At 38.2% G+C, this 18,320-nt stretch overlaps 1 protein-coding gene across 1 annotated transcript in view; it reads left to right on the top strand.

Moving 5' to 3' along the window:
• The window catches only part of cnksr2a (connector enhancer of kinase suppressor of Ras 2a), a 197,428-nt gene that overhangs the window by 57,884 nt on the left and 121,224 nt on the right, over nucleotides 1-18,320 (top strand). Inside the window, exons 2-4 of the mRNA XM_042334147.1 lie at nucleotides 5,451-5,614; nucleotides 8,403-8,605; nucleotides 9,483-9,570. Of these exons, the coding sequence (XP_042190081.1) occupies nucleotides 5,451-5,614; nucleotides 8,403-8,605; nucleotides 9,483-9,570 (455 nt within the window). The remainder of the gene's footprint in view (nucleotides 1-5,450; nucleotides 5,615-8,402; nucleotides 8,606-9,482; nucleotides 9,571-18,320) is intronic.

An 18,320-nucleotide genomic window follows, 5' to 3' on the forward strand; every position in this document is an offset into this window, starting at 1 on the left:
AATTGGATGTTAGTTATTGCTTTAATAGACAGATGGTGTGTATGTAGAACATACCTTATCAAGGCTGAGATATAAATGTTGCCTTCAATCCTCCAATTATTCTATCTGCAGTAATGCAATAGACAACATTATTCTAACGGGTATGGAAAACATTATTAATAAATAAATAATCCTTGCATCTGTTATAGCACCTTTCATTTCATGGAGGATGTCCCAAAGTGCTTCATAGGATTTACTATAAAGTGTAATGACTATTTGTTGGCGAATGCAGCAGAAACAACCATGGAGTGGCTGATCAATTTTATTTGCGGGATTGTTCACCAAGATACCGGGAGAAACTCTCTTCTCTTTTGAATCGTGATGTGGGATTCTTAGCATTTATCTGAAGAGGCAGATGGAACTTGGGTTTAATGTTTCATCTGAAAATTCTCATCATTCATTCCTTGTGTTTCTCGACTTTCAGGTTAGGCACTGTATGTGGTTCAATGCTCTCTGAGGCTCTGCTGCCTTATTAAAGTTCTGCCAATCACTTATGGCGTCCTGACTCAGTTGGTCGCACTGTTGCCTCTGAGTCAGAAGGTTATAAATTCAAGCCCCACGACAGGACTTTGAGCTCACAGTCTAGATTAACACACCCGTGTAGTGTTGGGGCACATTGCATTGTTGGAAGTGCCATCTTTTGGATGAGATGTTAAACCAAAGTCCTGTCTGCCTTTTTTAATGGATATGAAAGATCCCATGGCACTAATCAAAAGAGAAGTGAGTCTCTCCTGGTATCCTGACCTAGAATTCCCCAGATTACAAAAAAANCTGAACATTCACTTCATTGCTGTGTGGAAATTGACCGCCATGTTTGCTTACAAGGTAATCACTGCATTAGAAAAAAACTAAGTGCTTTGAGACATTTCAATGAGATAAGGTGTTTTTACAATCCATTGCATTACAATGCATTGAACTTAATTTAATATCTTTTTTTGGGGGGGGGTCTTTTTAGATTGAAAAAATACCGGAGGTGAAAAATGATATTGAAAATCATCCACATTTATGTATTGAGACCAAATAATGTGATGCACCAGTATGGCTAAAGCAGTGTCAAAATGTGTTAGATTATTAGACATGGCATATGAGGAGTCAGTCAATCAGTCAATGACTGTACTGTTCATTTTAAAAACAATTTCTGCTTCTCTTTAGTGTCAAAAAGTTCTGCCAATCGTTAATTGGTGTGAAACATCTCAATCCAATGTTAGCTCTGTTCACAATCTTTTAGTCCATTATTAGGCCTGGTAAACATAATTTCATTGAAACATCAGCTGTCCTCATCCTTGGCCCTCAAGCGGTCATTCTTTGTGCTCCCATGTTGTCTCTTGAAATTTCTGTCAATCCTCTTTTTGTTCAAACTTCAAGTGAGATCTGAGATTAGAAAGAGAATTCCGCACAGAAGAAAAGAATATGTGAATTGCATCCATACTTTTAACTCCAAGAAAAATGTGTATTTACCAGCCCAAATTTTATATCTTTTTAAATTGCATTTTTTCTTTTTGAAAAGAAACTTATGAAAAGTTTGAAAATTGAATTACATTTGCTTTTTTTATATTGAGCAAATAATGTACTTTGTAATGCACCACTGTTAAAAATGTGTATTGTATGCAAAAGAGATCCCGGTGATGATCCTGTATGTCAATTCACCAGATCATCTGTATACTATAATAATAATCCTTGCATTTGATATAGCGCCTTATCACGTCTTCAAGACGTTTTGAAGCGCTTCACAGAATACACTGTAAAGTGAATTGACTGTATATTTTGTGTATGAAATGCGGCAACCAATTGCGCACAGCAGTGTCCCACAAACAGTCATGGATTGAGTGACTAATTTATTATTTTCTTTGAAGGAATTATTACCCCCAGAAAAGTGATCCACCAAGCGACTAACAACCGGATTCCTACTTACTGCTAGGTAAACAGAGCCATGTAGAGTAAGGAAACTTGCCCAACGTTTCGCCCTGCCGGGAATCAAACCAATGTCTCTCGCCTGGGAGGCAAGTGCTCTAACCACTGTACTACAGGATTACAGGATGAGCTGGATCAACATTTGCTGAGTAAATGGTACCAGTTATTCAAGATAGCTGAAATAAGGTGTTGTATTTAGAATTGTTAAATGTATCAAGTCAAGTAAAATATCTCAGAATCCTACCAATGTGAAGTGGATAGAAAGTATATGAAAATAACCTTGAAGGAAAGGAACAAAAACCTTTGTAAACTGAACTACATAGATATTAAACTACAGCTCCATCAAACAAACTGAGTCATGTTGACATTTTTAGTGTATTTGGACAGCAATTTCAGCATAATGTTTGTTTCATTAGATATGATAGAAGCATTTTGCATAACACTGAAAATGAAATTTTAGGCTATAATATTCTGCCTTATTGATCTGTGCTTGTGTTGATACATTTGGATTAAAACTTGTAGCAAGGGTTTAGCCGATGTAACATGTCCTGAGCTGGCTTTTCTAAACTGAGATTAACTGAGGCATCAGTAAAGACTTCTGAATGGTCTTTACTGAAAAGATCTGAATTGCATAATCCAGGTCTGCATCCCGAAGGAAAGTAAATTTGACAAAGAAATAATAATCTTTGCATTTGATATAACTCCTTTCTCATCAGATGGATATTTCAAAATGCTTCACATGATATATAAGAGATATATACGTGCAGAATTTTTTTAAAAAAAGAGGCTGTTATTAATTACTCTTACCTACTCTTTCTAATTACATATTCTGTGAAGTTTAATTGTCAAGTTGAGGAAGAGAAAATGTTTTTGGTTTGCACCCCCTGTGTTAAGATTAAGCACTAGTTGGTCATGATTTAACACTGGAGGTGAGGTCCCTAAACTCTGCTCCTGCAATGTGCTCCAGCTTTAATCTCAAAAGAGAATCCTCTACTAGACCAATTTAGCAATGGTATTTACCATGACAGTTCCTTATTCCTAAAGTTGCCAACAAGTGAGTGTAGCCCTGCCGTACCCAAGAACCTAATCATTCTCATAGTAAAACACATTTGTTTACATGAAAGCTCACGCTAGACTCCACTGGCACTCTGTCCCCCAGGAGATCAACTTCCAGGATCCTTGAACTGACATTTAAATCTTTGTACCCTACCTCTGCAATCTTGATCAGCCCAACTCCTCCGCCTATTCTCTTTACTCCCCAAATGCAGGCCTAATGCACATCCCTCATCCCCTTCTTCCCACTGTCGCCAAACAAGTGAGTTTTAGGTCACTAAGCTTCCACTCCCTCTCTTTCCATCTTCAAAACTCTTCTAAAAACCTATCTGTTCCACCTTCCTTCACATTCCCCTTTTTTCACCTGGCTGGGCATTCTACACCTTCCATGTAAAGTGCTTTGAGATATTTTCCAATGTAAAAGGTGCAAGTCCTTAGTAATATTTCTCGTCAAGGAAATAAATGTAATACAATTACAAATGAAAAGTATGAATAGAAATGAAGTAGAAATGGGAAGCACTGTGGCAGAAACTTAATTTGATTATCCAAAGATTGGAATCGCTTTACTTTGTATTTCAGTCTTTGGATAGGTCAGAAGCATGGTCCTGGGAACTTTTAGAGCACTGAAGAAGACTGTTCAGCCCTTTTAAACTTTTAGGATATGTGGAATAAAATGGCAGCCAATTGCCCACTGCAGTGTCCCACAAACAGTCGTGGATTGAGTGAGCACATTTTTTTAAAGGGATTATTACTTGTGCTGCTTCTCTGTCCCTCTACCTGGATATTCACTCCTTGATCTCTTCTATTGCCCTCGGTCAATGTTTAGGATGAGGGAGTTTTTCAAATATCTGGAGGCCTACTGTGTATGGATTACTGCTTGATGAATATGACATGAGGAGTAAGTTTATATCCTTGAAATAGACAACTTTTGACATAGACAACTGCCTATTCCAGTGGATGACTAACTATTGGAAGCATTTGTCAGAAGGTTGATGCTAAACATGACTTAATAGCAAAATAGAAGGAGCCTCACAGTGTTACTGTATTCATTTGTACTGGAACTTTATTGGGACGACTCTCAAAGGCTCTCCAGCCACTCAGTGCTGGATTGTCATGAACGTTCAGCACTGAGGATTTTCACCACGCTAGTTAGCCATCTTGTTTTGACATATCTTGAATTATACTGTGTATCATGCTAATGAGGTGTAATCCACCGAGAGAAAGAAAGAACAATTGTAGATGCTAAATCTGAAATATGAACTGAAGTGCACAGCAAGTCATTCAGCACCTATAGAAAGATTGTTTGGAGCATCAGTCAGGGCAGCTCATCGGAATAGTTGTGAATAACTGGTCTTACACGATATATTAACTGATATATAATCTGATGCAAACTAACATGTGGGATGGAGTTTCAGAGAGTAGGGACAGATTGGCAGAACGCCTGCCTGCCAATGGTGAGATGGGAGACGCGTAACAGGTTGGAGCCTGCTGAGTGGAGGGAGCAAGCACGGAGGTACGGGTTTAGGAGGTCGCAGAGATAGGAGGGCCAGGCCATGGAGGGCTTTGAAGGTGATACCAGGATCTTAAACCGTATCCTCTGAGGGATCAGAAGCCAGTGGAGTCGGGCGAGGATGGGGTTGTTAGGGTCACAGAGCCTGGTACGGGAGAGGACATGGACTACAGAGTTCTGAATGATCTGCAGCCTATGGAAGGAGGAATTGGGGAGGCCGAGAAGCAGATAGAGGTGGGAGTGAAATCTGTGACAGGAAGGTATTTTCATAGCTGTGAAAGGAATGGACTTGCCATGCCTATTGGTGGCTCTTCCTTGCTGCTTTCCTATGTTATATATATATATATATATATATTATATATATTTGTAATGGAAGTTGGAAACATTTGCATAATGATTCTGCTCAGTTTTTAAGTAGATGGTATTATTTTGCTTTTGCAATGGATTTTTAAAAAAATCAAAAAATAGAGTTTTATGCATGATGGCAAATAATCATCTTTGTTAGTTTTGCTTTGATTATCATCAGTTACCTGTTTGACTAAATATTTTATAGTTTTTAAAACATTGATCTTTGCAACTGTGGCTTGTTGAAAGTTTCAGCTTTGGTCTTGAAAAATGCAGCAACGCATCTATTGCTAGTGAACTTTTGCCCTATGTAGAAGGTATTTTATTTGGTTTTGGATGACTTCTCTGTACTCCTGTCATTGGAGCAGATTAAAATCTATTAGATGTTGAGTGCAGAATGCCACAGGGAAATTTGCAGATTTTATTTGCTGTTGCAATTGGCTGCACATATCCCTCCGGTAACTAATTTTTAAAAGCACAATATATCAATTCAAGGCCCTGCTGTGTGTAGGGTGTATATGTGTATACTTATTTAAAAAAATGAAATTAAGACTAAAGTAGCTTCAGTAATTTCTGTGTTTATGGCCACCAGGTCTGGATGACTGTCTCCAGCAATACATTAAGAACTTTGAGAGGGAGAAGATCAGTGGAGACCAACTTCTACGCATCACTCATCAGGAGTTAGAAGAGCTCGGGGTCACTCGCATAGGCCACCAGGAACTTATCCTGGAAGCTGTAGATCTTCTCTGTGCTCTGGTAAGGACACCCACCCTCTTTGTCTTTCAATCTCTCAAATCAGCATCTCCTGTGAAGTGATGTCTTCAGAAAGACAGTACTTATCTTCTGACATATGGTGACATGGTTCATGCACAAGTGGGAAAGTTTAAAATTGTAGTGAGGAGCAAATAATTTTTTCACTCTTGGATGCTTTTTGAGGCAAAATGATAGATTGCTACTCAAGATAAAGTGAGATTTTATGCTATTAAATTGTCAAGTGTGCTAAAATTATCTACTGTTTTTCAATCTCCTGATGCAATCTATATTTTTCCACCTTGTCATAATAGGATCTGATGAGATTGATCCCTAATTTACCCTTTCGGAAGCACATTACCTGTAGTCAGAACTTAACAATGTATTTTTAGGATAGCTAGCCCACTCCTTTTGAAGTTCCTTTTTATTTTTTCACATGATTGCTGCATTTTGCGAACATAATTCAGTTTGAGTTTTAGCACAATACTCACTAAGCTAAGCAAAAATTCCACAAAGCGGCCTGCAACATTTTCAGCTGGCATTTATTCAGAAGTCAGACATTATTTTAAAACACAATGTAATGTAGTGCCTTAATCAAGGAGTAAAAATGTGTTTTGGCATACCATAATTTAGATTTTTTTTAAAAAGCAAAAGCACTCTCTATTTCAGTTATATTCCCTTTTTGAGGGATTGCACCATTCTCCAATTTGAGATTCTGAGCTGGGGATCCTGTTCTAGTCTGTGCTTGGAAGTGTCTGACAGTAGATGGGGCCTTGCACCCTTTGATTTTTCCCTCTTTTACATAAGTACCCAAGATTTCGGTTAGACTGTGAATATAAGGCAACTAGCGATTTTGGAAATGTAATTAATGTGCGGAAAAAAAACTCACTTTATATTTGGAAAAATACCATATTCGGTATAATATTTTACTTCTATATAAAATTATTTTCTAATTGAAGTTGTTTTCGCCTTAAAGCAGCAGTATTTTACAGGAATCTACTGGAGCTGTCAGTGATACCATACTGCACTTAATCTTGCAGTTCATTTATTATAAAAAATAGTTTATCTTGGTTTTGATATTGAGCTCCTCCACATATTGTGTAACAGGAGAATCAATTGCCCTGTTGTGCGTGAAACTGAATGTGTGCCCATTCACACAAAAAGGGGTTGTGTCCCATCTTATTTAACAGTGGTTGCTTTTTGGTCAGTTCCACCAAGCAGTTAGTATATGTGCGCTCCAGATATATGTGCATGTCATGTGGTGTTAAGGTTCCTGGTTCTTCTTGTGTTTTTTTCAGTCTATGAACGCACTGCAGTGAAGTGGAGATGTGCCTAAAGCACTGTTTTGTAATAACACTTAGACGTTTCTTTTGAGAGCATTTTATTTTGTTAAAGAGACAGTACATTTGATTTTTCATTCTATATATCTTCCGCATAGCAGAAGATTGAGAAGCAAAACATGAATAAGCACAAGCAACCTCTTATTTCAATTCTGTTATAACATTGCAATAACAAAGATACCCCCTTACCCGCTTCTCAGCTCTCACACTATGTTGTTTTGTTTTTTGTTGTTCACTGGCTCCCTATCCCTCAGAGGATCAAGTTTAAAATCCTCATTGTCATGCTGTTCCCTACCCCTGCGACTTATTAACACAATACCAACCTGTCCGCTCCCTCCGCTCAGCGGGCACTTGTCTGCTCCATGTCCCCTGTCGTACCATGGCGATCGAGCTGTTAGATTTTCTGCCCCCACCCTCTGGAGCTCCGTCTCTTCGCCTCACCCCCACTCCCTTGTCTCCTTCAAGGCCCATCTCAAGATCTTCCTCTTTGATCATGCCTTCAGCCACCCTCCCACTGCCCCTTCCCTAAGCCCCTCTTCATGCCGGCCCCCAGCTCGGGTGCAAACCCTTAACTGTCCAGTACCTTGGGACGTCCTTCCGACATAAAAGGAACTATATAGATGTAATTTGTGGTGGTGTTGCTTGTTGCACTTTACAATGGCTTTCCAGATTTTTCTCCACTGGGTGAGGTAATGTTGCTAGAGGTGTTTGGAAAAATACATTCCTGTATTAAGAAATGTTGTTTGATCACAATTATAGTGGAGACTATTTTATGACCACATAAGACGTTCTGCAACATGAATGATGGTTTCATGATATTTATGCATTTCCTAGATTTAAAAATAATTTTTGCAATAAGATCTAGCAGTTCAACACGCACAGCGACAATCCAAGGTTTTCATTATTGTTTTCAGATCATTTGATTTTACAATGGACTTCAAAGGAAGTAATTATTCTTTTGTTATTCCACACTTTTAACAATTCATAAAATTGTGGAATCATTTATACTAAGTTATTGTAAAATGGATGCATATTCATGTTCAGTGGGTGATTAAAAATCCAATTATTGCAGTGTATGTGTCACTACCCCAGTTTTGCATATTTGTCACAAACCTACACAAAGCTCCTTAAAGATGACCAGTTTACATGGACATTTGCATTTGTAAAACTAATTGTCTTTTTAAAAATAGTGAGGTACACTTGATTGTAACAGATAGTCAGAATTGAATCAAGGCACATAAAGCTTTTTTTAAAAAAAACATGTTTGATCCACCAGCTACCTATGAGCAATTCGTTCAGATAAAGAAAGTTGTCTGGAAGAACTGGGACATGTGGAAAAATACATACAAAAAGCAGATTATAGACGAGGTGTTTTGTGATATTTAGTGCAGTTTCCGTTGCATAATGTTGTAGGAAAAACTTGTTCTTATTTACTGAGGTTTATTTTTTAACAGAACTATGGGCTTGAAACTGAAAACCTGAAAACACTATCCCACAAACTGAACGCGTCTGCCAAAAATCTTCAGAATTTTATAACTGGTCGGAGGCGAAGTGGGCACTATGATGGAAGGTCCTCTAGAAGATTGCCAAATGATTTCTTGACATCAGTGGTGGATCTTATAGGTGCTGCCAAAAGCCTCCTGGCATGGCTGGACAGGTAATGCCAAGATTGATTGTCTGATACATGAACTCAATTCTGCAAATGTAAAATACAGTTTCATTCTTTTGAACCAATTACAGAGTTTACTTAAAAATAAGTTTGGGTTCTTTTGACATTTTACTTTTCTATTCATCAGTAATTGGAGAATGTTTCACAACCTGATGTACTAAATGTGCACTTTTTATCTTGTTCTTTTGTGTATTCCACTATAAAAGGATCCAAAAATGAACGATACTCTGCTCCCATTAATCACGTGCGGCTCCCTGGGAAATGCTGCAAGAACCTATTTGCTATGATATAAAAATCAATAACCTTTCAACGAGTTAATAGAAACTTTGCAGCACAGAATGTGGACATTCAAACCATTGTGTCCGCTGCAGCTAGCTCCCCACGAGAGCAATTTGTTCTAATCCCATTATCCTGCTCTGTGCTCCTATTTATTATTATTTTTCCTTTGGTATTTATCCGATTCATTTTATAAATACTGTTACAGATTCAGCTTTAACAGTCATTTATGTCGCAGCATTTCACACTGTAGAACAAAATCTAACCCCCCCCCCTTTTCTTCTGGTGATATTTATAATCTGATGTCCAGACTTCACAAGATTGGATCGGATGAAGAAGGCACTGTGGCCCTCCATTAATTATAACCAAACAGATTGATTTTTGCTATTAAGAAGTTTTAGAAAATAGTTCATTGAAACATAGTAATTCCATACCCACTTCATTCTAATGTTAATTACTGGTTCGTAAAATATTTTGCTGAGGGAAATTAATTGAACTGAGATTTTGCCTTTTTTTAATGTACGCTTTTTCTTAAATTCTTACTATAAATTGCAATGTAAACTTAATCTCATTCTACTTTTTCTTCTAGATCTCCATTTGCAGCTGTGACAGATTACTCTCTTACCAGAAACAATGTTATTCAGCTCTGCCTGGAACTAACTACTATTGTACAGCAGGTATGCAGTCATTTATTCAGCAGTAGTAGCACACCCTTAACCGGACCAGTGTAAATGCTTCCATTTTCTCCTCTTGCTATTCTAAAGATCTATCAGAATGAGATGACCAATTGCTGTTCATTTGGAGCTGGTTCTATAGTTTGATCACATGCCACCATTGGAATAGGACTACAAGTATAAGAAGATGCTTATACTACAAGACATATACAGCAAGAAGAATTGTTTGTCCTATCCCATTGGAATACAATACAAAATACAATACCAAATTACATTTGTAGAGAGCCTTTCACATCAGGAGGATGTCCCAAGGCGCTGGACAGTCAGGGATTTGGATCCATTCCTGATATCCTGTTTTGTTCTTAGGCCCCTGTTAGGGATTCTGCATGAAAAGGTTATGGTGACTTCTCTGATGTCCTAGCGCAGTTGGACATCGTCCCGACATGAAAGGCATTATATAAATGTAAATTTGTTGTTGTTGATGTTGCCCTCTAGAGCTGATAAAATGTACTTATGTAAATGATAGCCCTATTTTTCAAGCAGATATTTGGCAATCATATTGATGAGGACGGTTTTAATTCAAGGTTCTTTCCTGCTTTCTTCTCATTCTGTTCTGAAAATATTGCTGGGGAATAATTTCATGGAAATAGTTTCAATTCATACTAGCCACAACTTGCCATTCTTCATGTGTGAATCTAGATGTGAATGCTGGCAAACTATTTGCCTGAGGAAGGGGCGAATCACAGCAGAGCCATAGCCCAAGTCATCACCATGTGAAAAACAATAACAGTAGTTGAAATACATTGATCAATTATTAAGTGAAACCAGGTTCAGATTTGTAAAGAAAAAAATTTCAGAGGAAGGGACTATCTGAATAACAGGAGTTCAAAAGTGTTTAGGTCCTGGGAAATATTTGACCCAGAGCAGAGCAAGATTGTGCAGGACCGTGAACTTGAAGTATGGGAGGAACAAGGAAAAAAATAAGCAGACCAATGGTCTGTAATACAAGTTAATCAAATAGAGAAAAAATGATAAAGGTTGTGAGAAATTAGAGATCAGAGGTTAAAAAATTCCTCAATCAAATGCTGAGCATTTTCTTGTGCCTTCTCTAAGCTGTCAGCTGTGTAAGAAATACTCCAGAGGTCTAGTCATGGAAACAGTGTTTAGCTCTTGGGCTTTAAATAGTTAAGAATTGTTGAGTGGAATATAAATGTTTGCTATTATCTGAATATGAATTCTTGGAGACAGATATATCAATGGAATAGATCATGAAGCTTGATTTGTTAGCAAAAGAGGCAATGATTCCAAGAGTATAAATGGGGAAGGATTGAGTGAAGTCATAAAAGGTGGGAGATTGCAGTTTTTGGTTGAAATTGCGAGAAGGAAGTAACAACACCTTCTTCTGTTTGCTAAAGGTGAGTAAAGCATCTGTTAGCAATAATTCATTAATGTAAGCAAAATGTGACATTCCCTTACCAGTGCCCCATGCTGTTTATATGATTTCTAAATTTTATAGGTTTATTGATAAGAAAGAGGGCAACAAGAATAAATCTTCAATGACAAGTATTTCACAATGCTGAAGTATCTGAAGCAGGCAATTGTATTCGCAACAAACTTGTTTAATCAGCATTCGGGTTATGTGTTGGTAATTAAACACCACCAAAAACATAGAGTTATTTAGTAAAAATAAGGAAATAAGAAAGAACCTAGATTTTTTTTATTGTTGAAACATCTCAAAATGCTTCGCCAGTGTTGTGTTATGTAGTAACAGTTTTTAGATTCAAACGTGACAGCCATAGATGCCAGCAAGGTCTCACAACCAGCCAATTAATCTAAAGAATTGTTGGCTTGGAAACTTGAGAGAAACTCCCTTCGTGAAGTGTGTGAGCTAAAGTCTCAACGTGGTTCTTCAACTCACAAACATCTGACCCAGAGGCAAGAATGCTACCTGTTGAGCCATGCTGACATGAGGACAATCAAAAGGAGGATGGACTTCACACAGATTGCTGTATTTTGTCGGCTGGAGGCATATAAATGTTTAGAATAATTATTATATTTGTCTTCGTTGCTTACAAACATTTCCAAAACTACACTAGAACCTTGTTACAATGGACTTTGTTATAACTGATTTATATGCTCACCCCAAGATTTACGTACTAAACAATCAAAATGTGCAGAGAACACCCAAGCGGCTCTCTTCAAATCCTGTTGGCTTGCTTCAAAACAACAGCCAGCTTCTTGTGAACTAAATATTGGATGATCATTTAATTGCCGCTGATATCGCTATCTTTGCACTACACATGTGCAGCATGCAGGAAGTGATGTCAACAGTAACTGATTACCCATTAGTCAGACATTTTGTGTTCCTGAACACCAACTGATTTTCTAAATCAAAGGCGAAAGTCATAGACACAGTAAACGGGTGAGTCAGAGAAAGATAGAGAAGGACAAAGTGAGAGAGAAAAAGAATCGGAGAATCTTAGAGAAGAGCTGGCACAATGAATACAGTGTTCCTAAAAGATTTGCTTTTACTTAGCCCTCTAGTTGGTTTGAATTTTACGTCATATCCAATATTGAAATTGAATTGGAATTCAAAATGTGTTTATTCCCAATGGAGCAATTCCAATTCAATTTCAATATTGAAACTGTTTTTCAGTTTGTTTCCACCTGCTACATCTGTGAACTAAAACATAGCTTGATTTTAACAGTGGTAGCAGAAATGTTGAAACACAGTGATTTTAAAAAAACGCAACTTCCAGGTGTGTGCACTTACTAATTTTTCTCCCATTGTTTGCAAACATACTGCACACAAATACTAAAGCAATCGTCAGGGTGGCATCAACATGCTGTACATTTTACATTTATGCATAGTTTTAGCTCTCGTATGATGCTTGTCTGAAATGACTGTTGTTATCTCAACAAATTAGGCAAGAAAGTGGGGTCTTAATAGAATTGAAACCATCTTTGAAGGGGACCTGCCCAGTTTGTGGTAATCCAAAGTACTGTTTACCTTTGAGCAGTTTGTGTAGTTAATAAATGATACATGGAGGTGCAGACATGTCCGCAGCCCTGTGAGCTAAAGTCCTAATAGGGTGATTCTAACTGGACAGGAATCTTGCCTTCTACAGCTAAGCTGCCATGACCATTTATTTCCAATTGGGTGTAAATCTCAAACCCAGACAATGTAAACTAAACTGGTCCAAGCAATGGATAAAGCTAAAAATATTATACTTATATTTTATAGCTGCGTGACTGCAAGTACAAAATCTAAAAATTGATTCATTTGTTTATTGCTTCAATGCTTCAAGCTTGTGGGTGGCCTGATGGTACAGGCACTTGGAGTGCTGCTTCCTAAGCAGATGGTCGTGGGTTTGAGTTCCAAAGCGGCCTGTCACTCGAAGCGTACCTACCGCTGCTTGGGCGTGAGCTTCACCAGTTCTCAGTGTGAAGCTTGTATAACTGAACAAAAGATTTTTTGCTATGTGGGCACAGTAGGTGAGATCTTGATTAGAGTTGGGCTCCAGATCCAGTGACGTTTTAATTACTTCCTTATCAATATGTGTTTCAGTCTATAATTGGTTCTTTAATGATTCAATTCTGAAACAGACTATGCTGTAATCTATTGCAGCAAATCATCAGATGCAGGAAATTCCCTTCTTCGTTTTATATTGAACAATAATATGAGGCAGGAATAACAGTTGGGCACTGCACCTCAGGAAGATATTTTGGCTCTGGAGGGGGTGCAGCGCAGATTCACCAGAATGATACCAGGACCTAAAGGGTTAAATAATGAGCACAGATTGCATAAACTTGGTCTCTATTCCCTTGAGTTTAGAAGATTGAGGGGTGATCTAATTGAGGTTTTTAAAATAATAAAGGGATTCGATAGGGAATAGAGAAACTATTTCCTCTGGTGGAGGAATCCAGAACAAGGTGGCATAATCTTAAAATTAGAGATAGGCCATTTAGGAGTGAAATTAGGAGGCACTTTTTTACCCAAAAGGCTATGGATGCGGGAACCATTCACATCTTCAAGACTGAGGTGGATAGATATTTGTTAGGTCAGCGTATCAAGAGACACTGGGCAAGGGCACATAATTAGACTTGAGGTACGGAACAGCCATGATCCTATAGAATGGCAGAATAGGCTTGAGGGACTGAATGGCCTACTCCTGTTCCTATGATAGATGTGGAATTTCTTGGTCCAGACTCCACTGTTTTAACCCAACACTGGGAAAACATTCAGTGAAGCAGGAAGAGATGCAGGTCCATTCTCGTGAAATCTTGCTCAACCACAGCCATTGCACAAACACTCATTATATACTGATGTTGTGATCTCACTCACATTACCGAATTCATCATAAACCAAATGAATTACCAAAAATATAATTTCCATACCACTAATTAAAATATTTTCTGACTCTAAACAATTTAGTTTGTGAATACTGTTGGAGTATTCACTTATTTTTATTGTACAAAGTTAACTAATGCATCCAAATATTTTAAATGTCACTTTTCTGGTGTGTTTTATTCACTTGAGTTGAGGGTTTAAAAAAATCACTATCAACCGTTTTGGTCACCTAAACTGTATAAGCCAGATTGAAATAATTAGTCAGATTGTCCAGCGGTCTGTTAATATCTTGCCTCTGGATATATCCACTGTTAGTTAACTAAGAGTGAGAGGGGGGAGTGGATAACACTTGTTGTATCTGACCTTCTGTGATTGCTCTGAGGCAATGCTTTACACTGTTTGGCTAACTCTTCCATGTGATATTTTTTCCGACTCATCATTTAACAATTTACCATTTTTACGCTTATTTAACATTTTTAGTTCCAATCAATAGTGCGTTACGTTTGTTAATATTGAATTCCATTTGTGATTAATCTCAACTCTGGTCCCCAGGTTTCCAGTTCATTCTCTTTCTCTCTCTGCACCCATACCACCCAACTGCTAAAGGTCTGCATGAGTAACAAACTCTCTACCAGCCAACAGAAACCCCCTCTACCACAAAATCCTCAGTGAACAAAATACACCAGCCCATGCATCACTCTCACAAAATTCTGCTTTAAACTTTATAAAAGTAGGAAATAGCAGAGCCATGAAGCTACTTTTTACAATGCCAATGTGGAAAATAATAGAAGTTCCATTCTACCATCATTTTTCAATTAGTCAGAATTTGTCTCATTATAACTATTCCCTTTATCCTAAGAACTGTCAATTTTAAGAAGACGAACCTCTTAAAGAATTATATTAAATACCTTCTAAAGTCAAGATGTTTAACATTCATTAGATTACCAACATCTACAAATTCTGTGACATTCTCATTGAACTCCAATTATTTTAGGCATGACCTGTGTTTACTCTGAAGTGTTATCTTCAGTCTTATTAAGTGCGCTTGATTTTGTTCTTTAATATTAGACTCTGTTTAGCCATGTCAAGTTAACAGCATATAATTGCCAGGATCTCGCTGCTGACCTTTTCAGGTATTAGAATGTTGGTTGCAATTTTCTGGTGTGAAAACTTTCAGTCACAGCTCTCCTATTTCTACCATTATTTCCTGTAGTACTTTTGATGAATCTAATTCAACCATATTCTGATTCTTTATAAATATTCGAATACTCTAATAATAAAATACTATAATAGGCCAAAAAAACTTTTGTATGCAAGATATTTCCAACATCCATCTGGGAAGATACTTGGCAAGTCAATAATAGTGGTACAAGTGTAAGCCAAAATAGGGCCGGTTGTACATGGTCTCCATAAGGAGCAACTTGATTGACCATTTTAAAGTCCTTAATTAGACCTTGTCCTTAATATTACCCACTATATCATGTTCTCCAATATATGTTTAATAAATTGGGACTGTTTTATCTATCAGCTTCTTCCCGCCCCCACCCACCCCTCGGGCTTGGATGCCCAGCTGGCTGAGTAAAGCACTTGATGTCATCTTAATGTGAACAGGGCTGCATAAATATAAATTATATATTTCAACTTTCTAATACTGGAGGTCATTGTTCTTTGTCACCATAGCGTATTCAATGTGGGACGGACCAGAATAATGTGCAGCTTGAGCATGATTTCTGGGGCTCTGAACTCAACTGATTTGGAAATGTACCCCATTGTCCTAATTCATTGTTTAGTACACTGTTTGGACTGTTTGGCAAGTGATGAGTCAACCAAGGGCTAAGAAGATCTCTTCTAGAAATGGGTTCAAAGAAACTCATGAAGAATATTAATTATTCATTTTAGTTTAAAAATCAGGCTGGTTTGATGTCAGCTGCTGCTAAACAAAATACACAGAACTATATACTTTTTAAAAAGTGTTTTGATATCTGTGTCACTTTTGATCATTGTAAATGTAACTGTTGAACTGCTTCTGATGTTGACAGCTCTGTAGAAGCAAACTCTCCCTGGGGCCTTGAATGTTGCATCCTTCTAATGTCATTTGGCAAGATGGCTTGAGACTCCTCCAAATTCTATTGCATGTAACATTACCAGTCTCTCATTGTTCAATTGAATTTTAACACTACTGTTAAATGGAACTCTTAAGCGCATGTGTGCAACTGAGTTTTGTTTTACTAGTAATATACATTGTTTACTAATCCATTGTATAGAGATAGAGATGGACATTGAGGGAAAAACAGAGATAGAAAGTTTATCATAGGGAAAGAGTCTCAGAGTGAGAGAAAACACAGGAGTTGATGAGAGAGAGGGAGAGTCAGAGAGATAGAAGGGCTGGCATTGTGTGGTACGAAAGATCACAAGATTAGTTTGGATGAAGAAGGTCCTTTGGCTATTTGATCTTGTCTTTCCAGAATATCCACTCTACCATCTTCCCATCATAAGCTGTTTTTTAAATGGATGAGTGAGGAGTCCACATTATTTATCACAAAATTCAGATCCATCTCAAACCTGCCCTTCCTGGCCAAAGTTTCAGAAAGTGTCATTGTAAATCAACTTCGCTCACAATCTCCCTCCACTCCCTAATCAAATCCTTCCAGTCTGGTTTTTGCCCTGTCCACAGCACAGAAACAGCACTCATCAAAGTAACAAATGACGTCCTCCCTCTGTGATCAGGGCTCCCTCTGCCTCCTCATTCTCCTGGATCTCTCCGCCGCATTCAACACACCAGTTGATCACACACCTCCTCCACCGCCTCTCCTCCTCATCCACCTTAGTGGGACTGCACTCGCATGGTTCGAGTCCTACTTAACAAATCGCCAATATTACATCTCGGCAGATGGTTTTTCTTCCTGCCTTCGCCCAATCACCTGCGGGGTACCCCATAGCTCCATCCTTGGGCCCCCTTCTTTTCCGTATCTACATGCTCCCTCTCGGCAATGTCATCTTCAGATATGGGGTCAACTTCCATATTTATGTAGACACCACCCAAATCTTCTACTCCTCCTCCAGCTGTGACTCCCAGTCCGCTGAAGTCCTGTCAGCTTGTTTGACCTTCCTCTTTGACCGCACCTTTGGTCATCTTCCCACCGCCACCACCCTTGCCCTGCCCGCCTCTTGACTCTAGCCCATAGCTTGGGTGCAACCCCCTGACTGTCCAGTGTCCTGAGATATCCTCCTGATGTGAAAGGCGCTATGTAAATGCAATTTGTCGTTGTTTATTGTTGTTGTCCACAAGGTGAGGACCACTACATAGTATATAAATTTGTATGATTCTGCAGATAAATGACTGGATATTAGTACTTGTTCATTTTTTATAACTTACTGAAACACCAAAGGGTCCAAATTACGTACGTTCAAAGATTAATTGGTCATTCATTTTATGGTAATTTGCGAGATGTTGCGGGTACAAATCCTTGTTTGCCTACAAAACACAATCGCTGTACTGTATTTGATTATACTGTAATTGCCTGTTAAGTACTTTGAGACATTTTGACTTGATTATTACACAGTAACAATTGATGTACTGCTTGTATTGTGCAAGTACATCAAAGCACAATCCTGTGGTCCATGAAGGATAGAGATCATGTGCTTAGTGAGGGATGGAGAAGAGATCCTGTGGTCATCAAGGAAGAGTGGAGATCCAGTGATCAGTAAGGGGTAGAGTTGGTCCAGTGGTCAGTGTGAGATTGAGCTGATACCCAGTGGTCAGTGAGGGGTGGACAGTAGGTCCATTACTCAGAGATCCTATTGCTGCTGTTTATTAGCCAGCCTTACTGAATGAAGAAGCAGTATTTTTAAGGAACCAACATTTCAAATTGCAGCAGCAACATACAGAATGTTACATTACATCGGCAAATGCTAGAGTTTTAGTAACTGCTGTCAATGAATCATAAAATCCTGTGTTCAAATCCAATTCTGGATAAACAATCCTACAAGCTTGCTAAAAGTGAAGCAAGATTTTATATTTCAAAAATGGCACCAGATTTTGCTCCGATTATGGTCATATCTTAACATTTGATGATCCTTTTTATGTAGATCTCAAACCAGTGCAGTTTGCAATCCTTGTGCCACTCGGCTGGAAAGGAAACCATGAAATGACAAAATAAATGATCTCTCCAAATACCTGAGAGTAATGTGGCTCAAAGCCAGTGAGTGATTTATGACAGATGCTGCTACTGTAGATAAGGGAAGATGAGATGAGACTCGCCTCATTTCCCAGTTAATCTGCTCATTTTGTTCAGAATGTGGGGTGCACGTTGAGAGATCATGAAGCTTAATTAAATCATGATTTGATTTTTGGTTCTAAAAAAGAATAAAGGTAGAATCATGATACTCTTGAAATATTGCA

The sequence above is a fragment of the Callorhinchus milii genome, unplaced genomic scaffold, assembly GCF_018977255.1.
Source record: "Callorhinchus milii isolate IMCB2004 unplaced genomic scaffold, IMCB_Cmil_1.0 Scaffold4, whole genome shotgun sequence".
NCBI lineage: Eukaryota > Metazoa > Chordata > Chondrichthyes > Chimaeriformes > Callorhinchidae > Callorhinchus > Callorhinchus milii.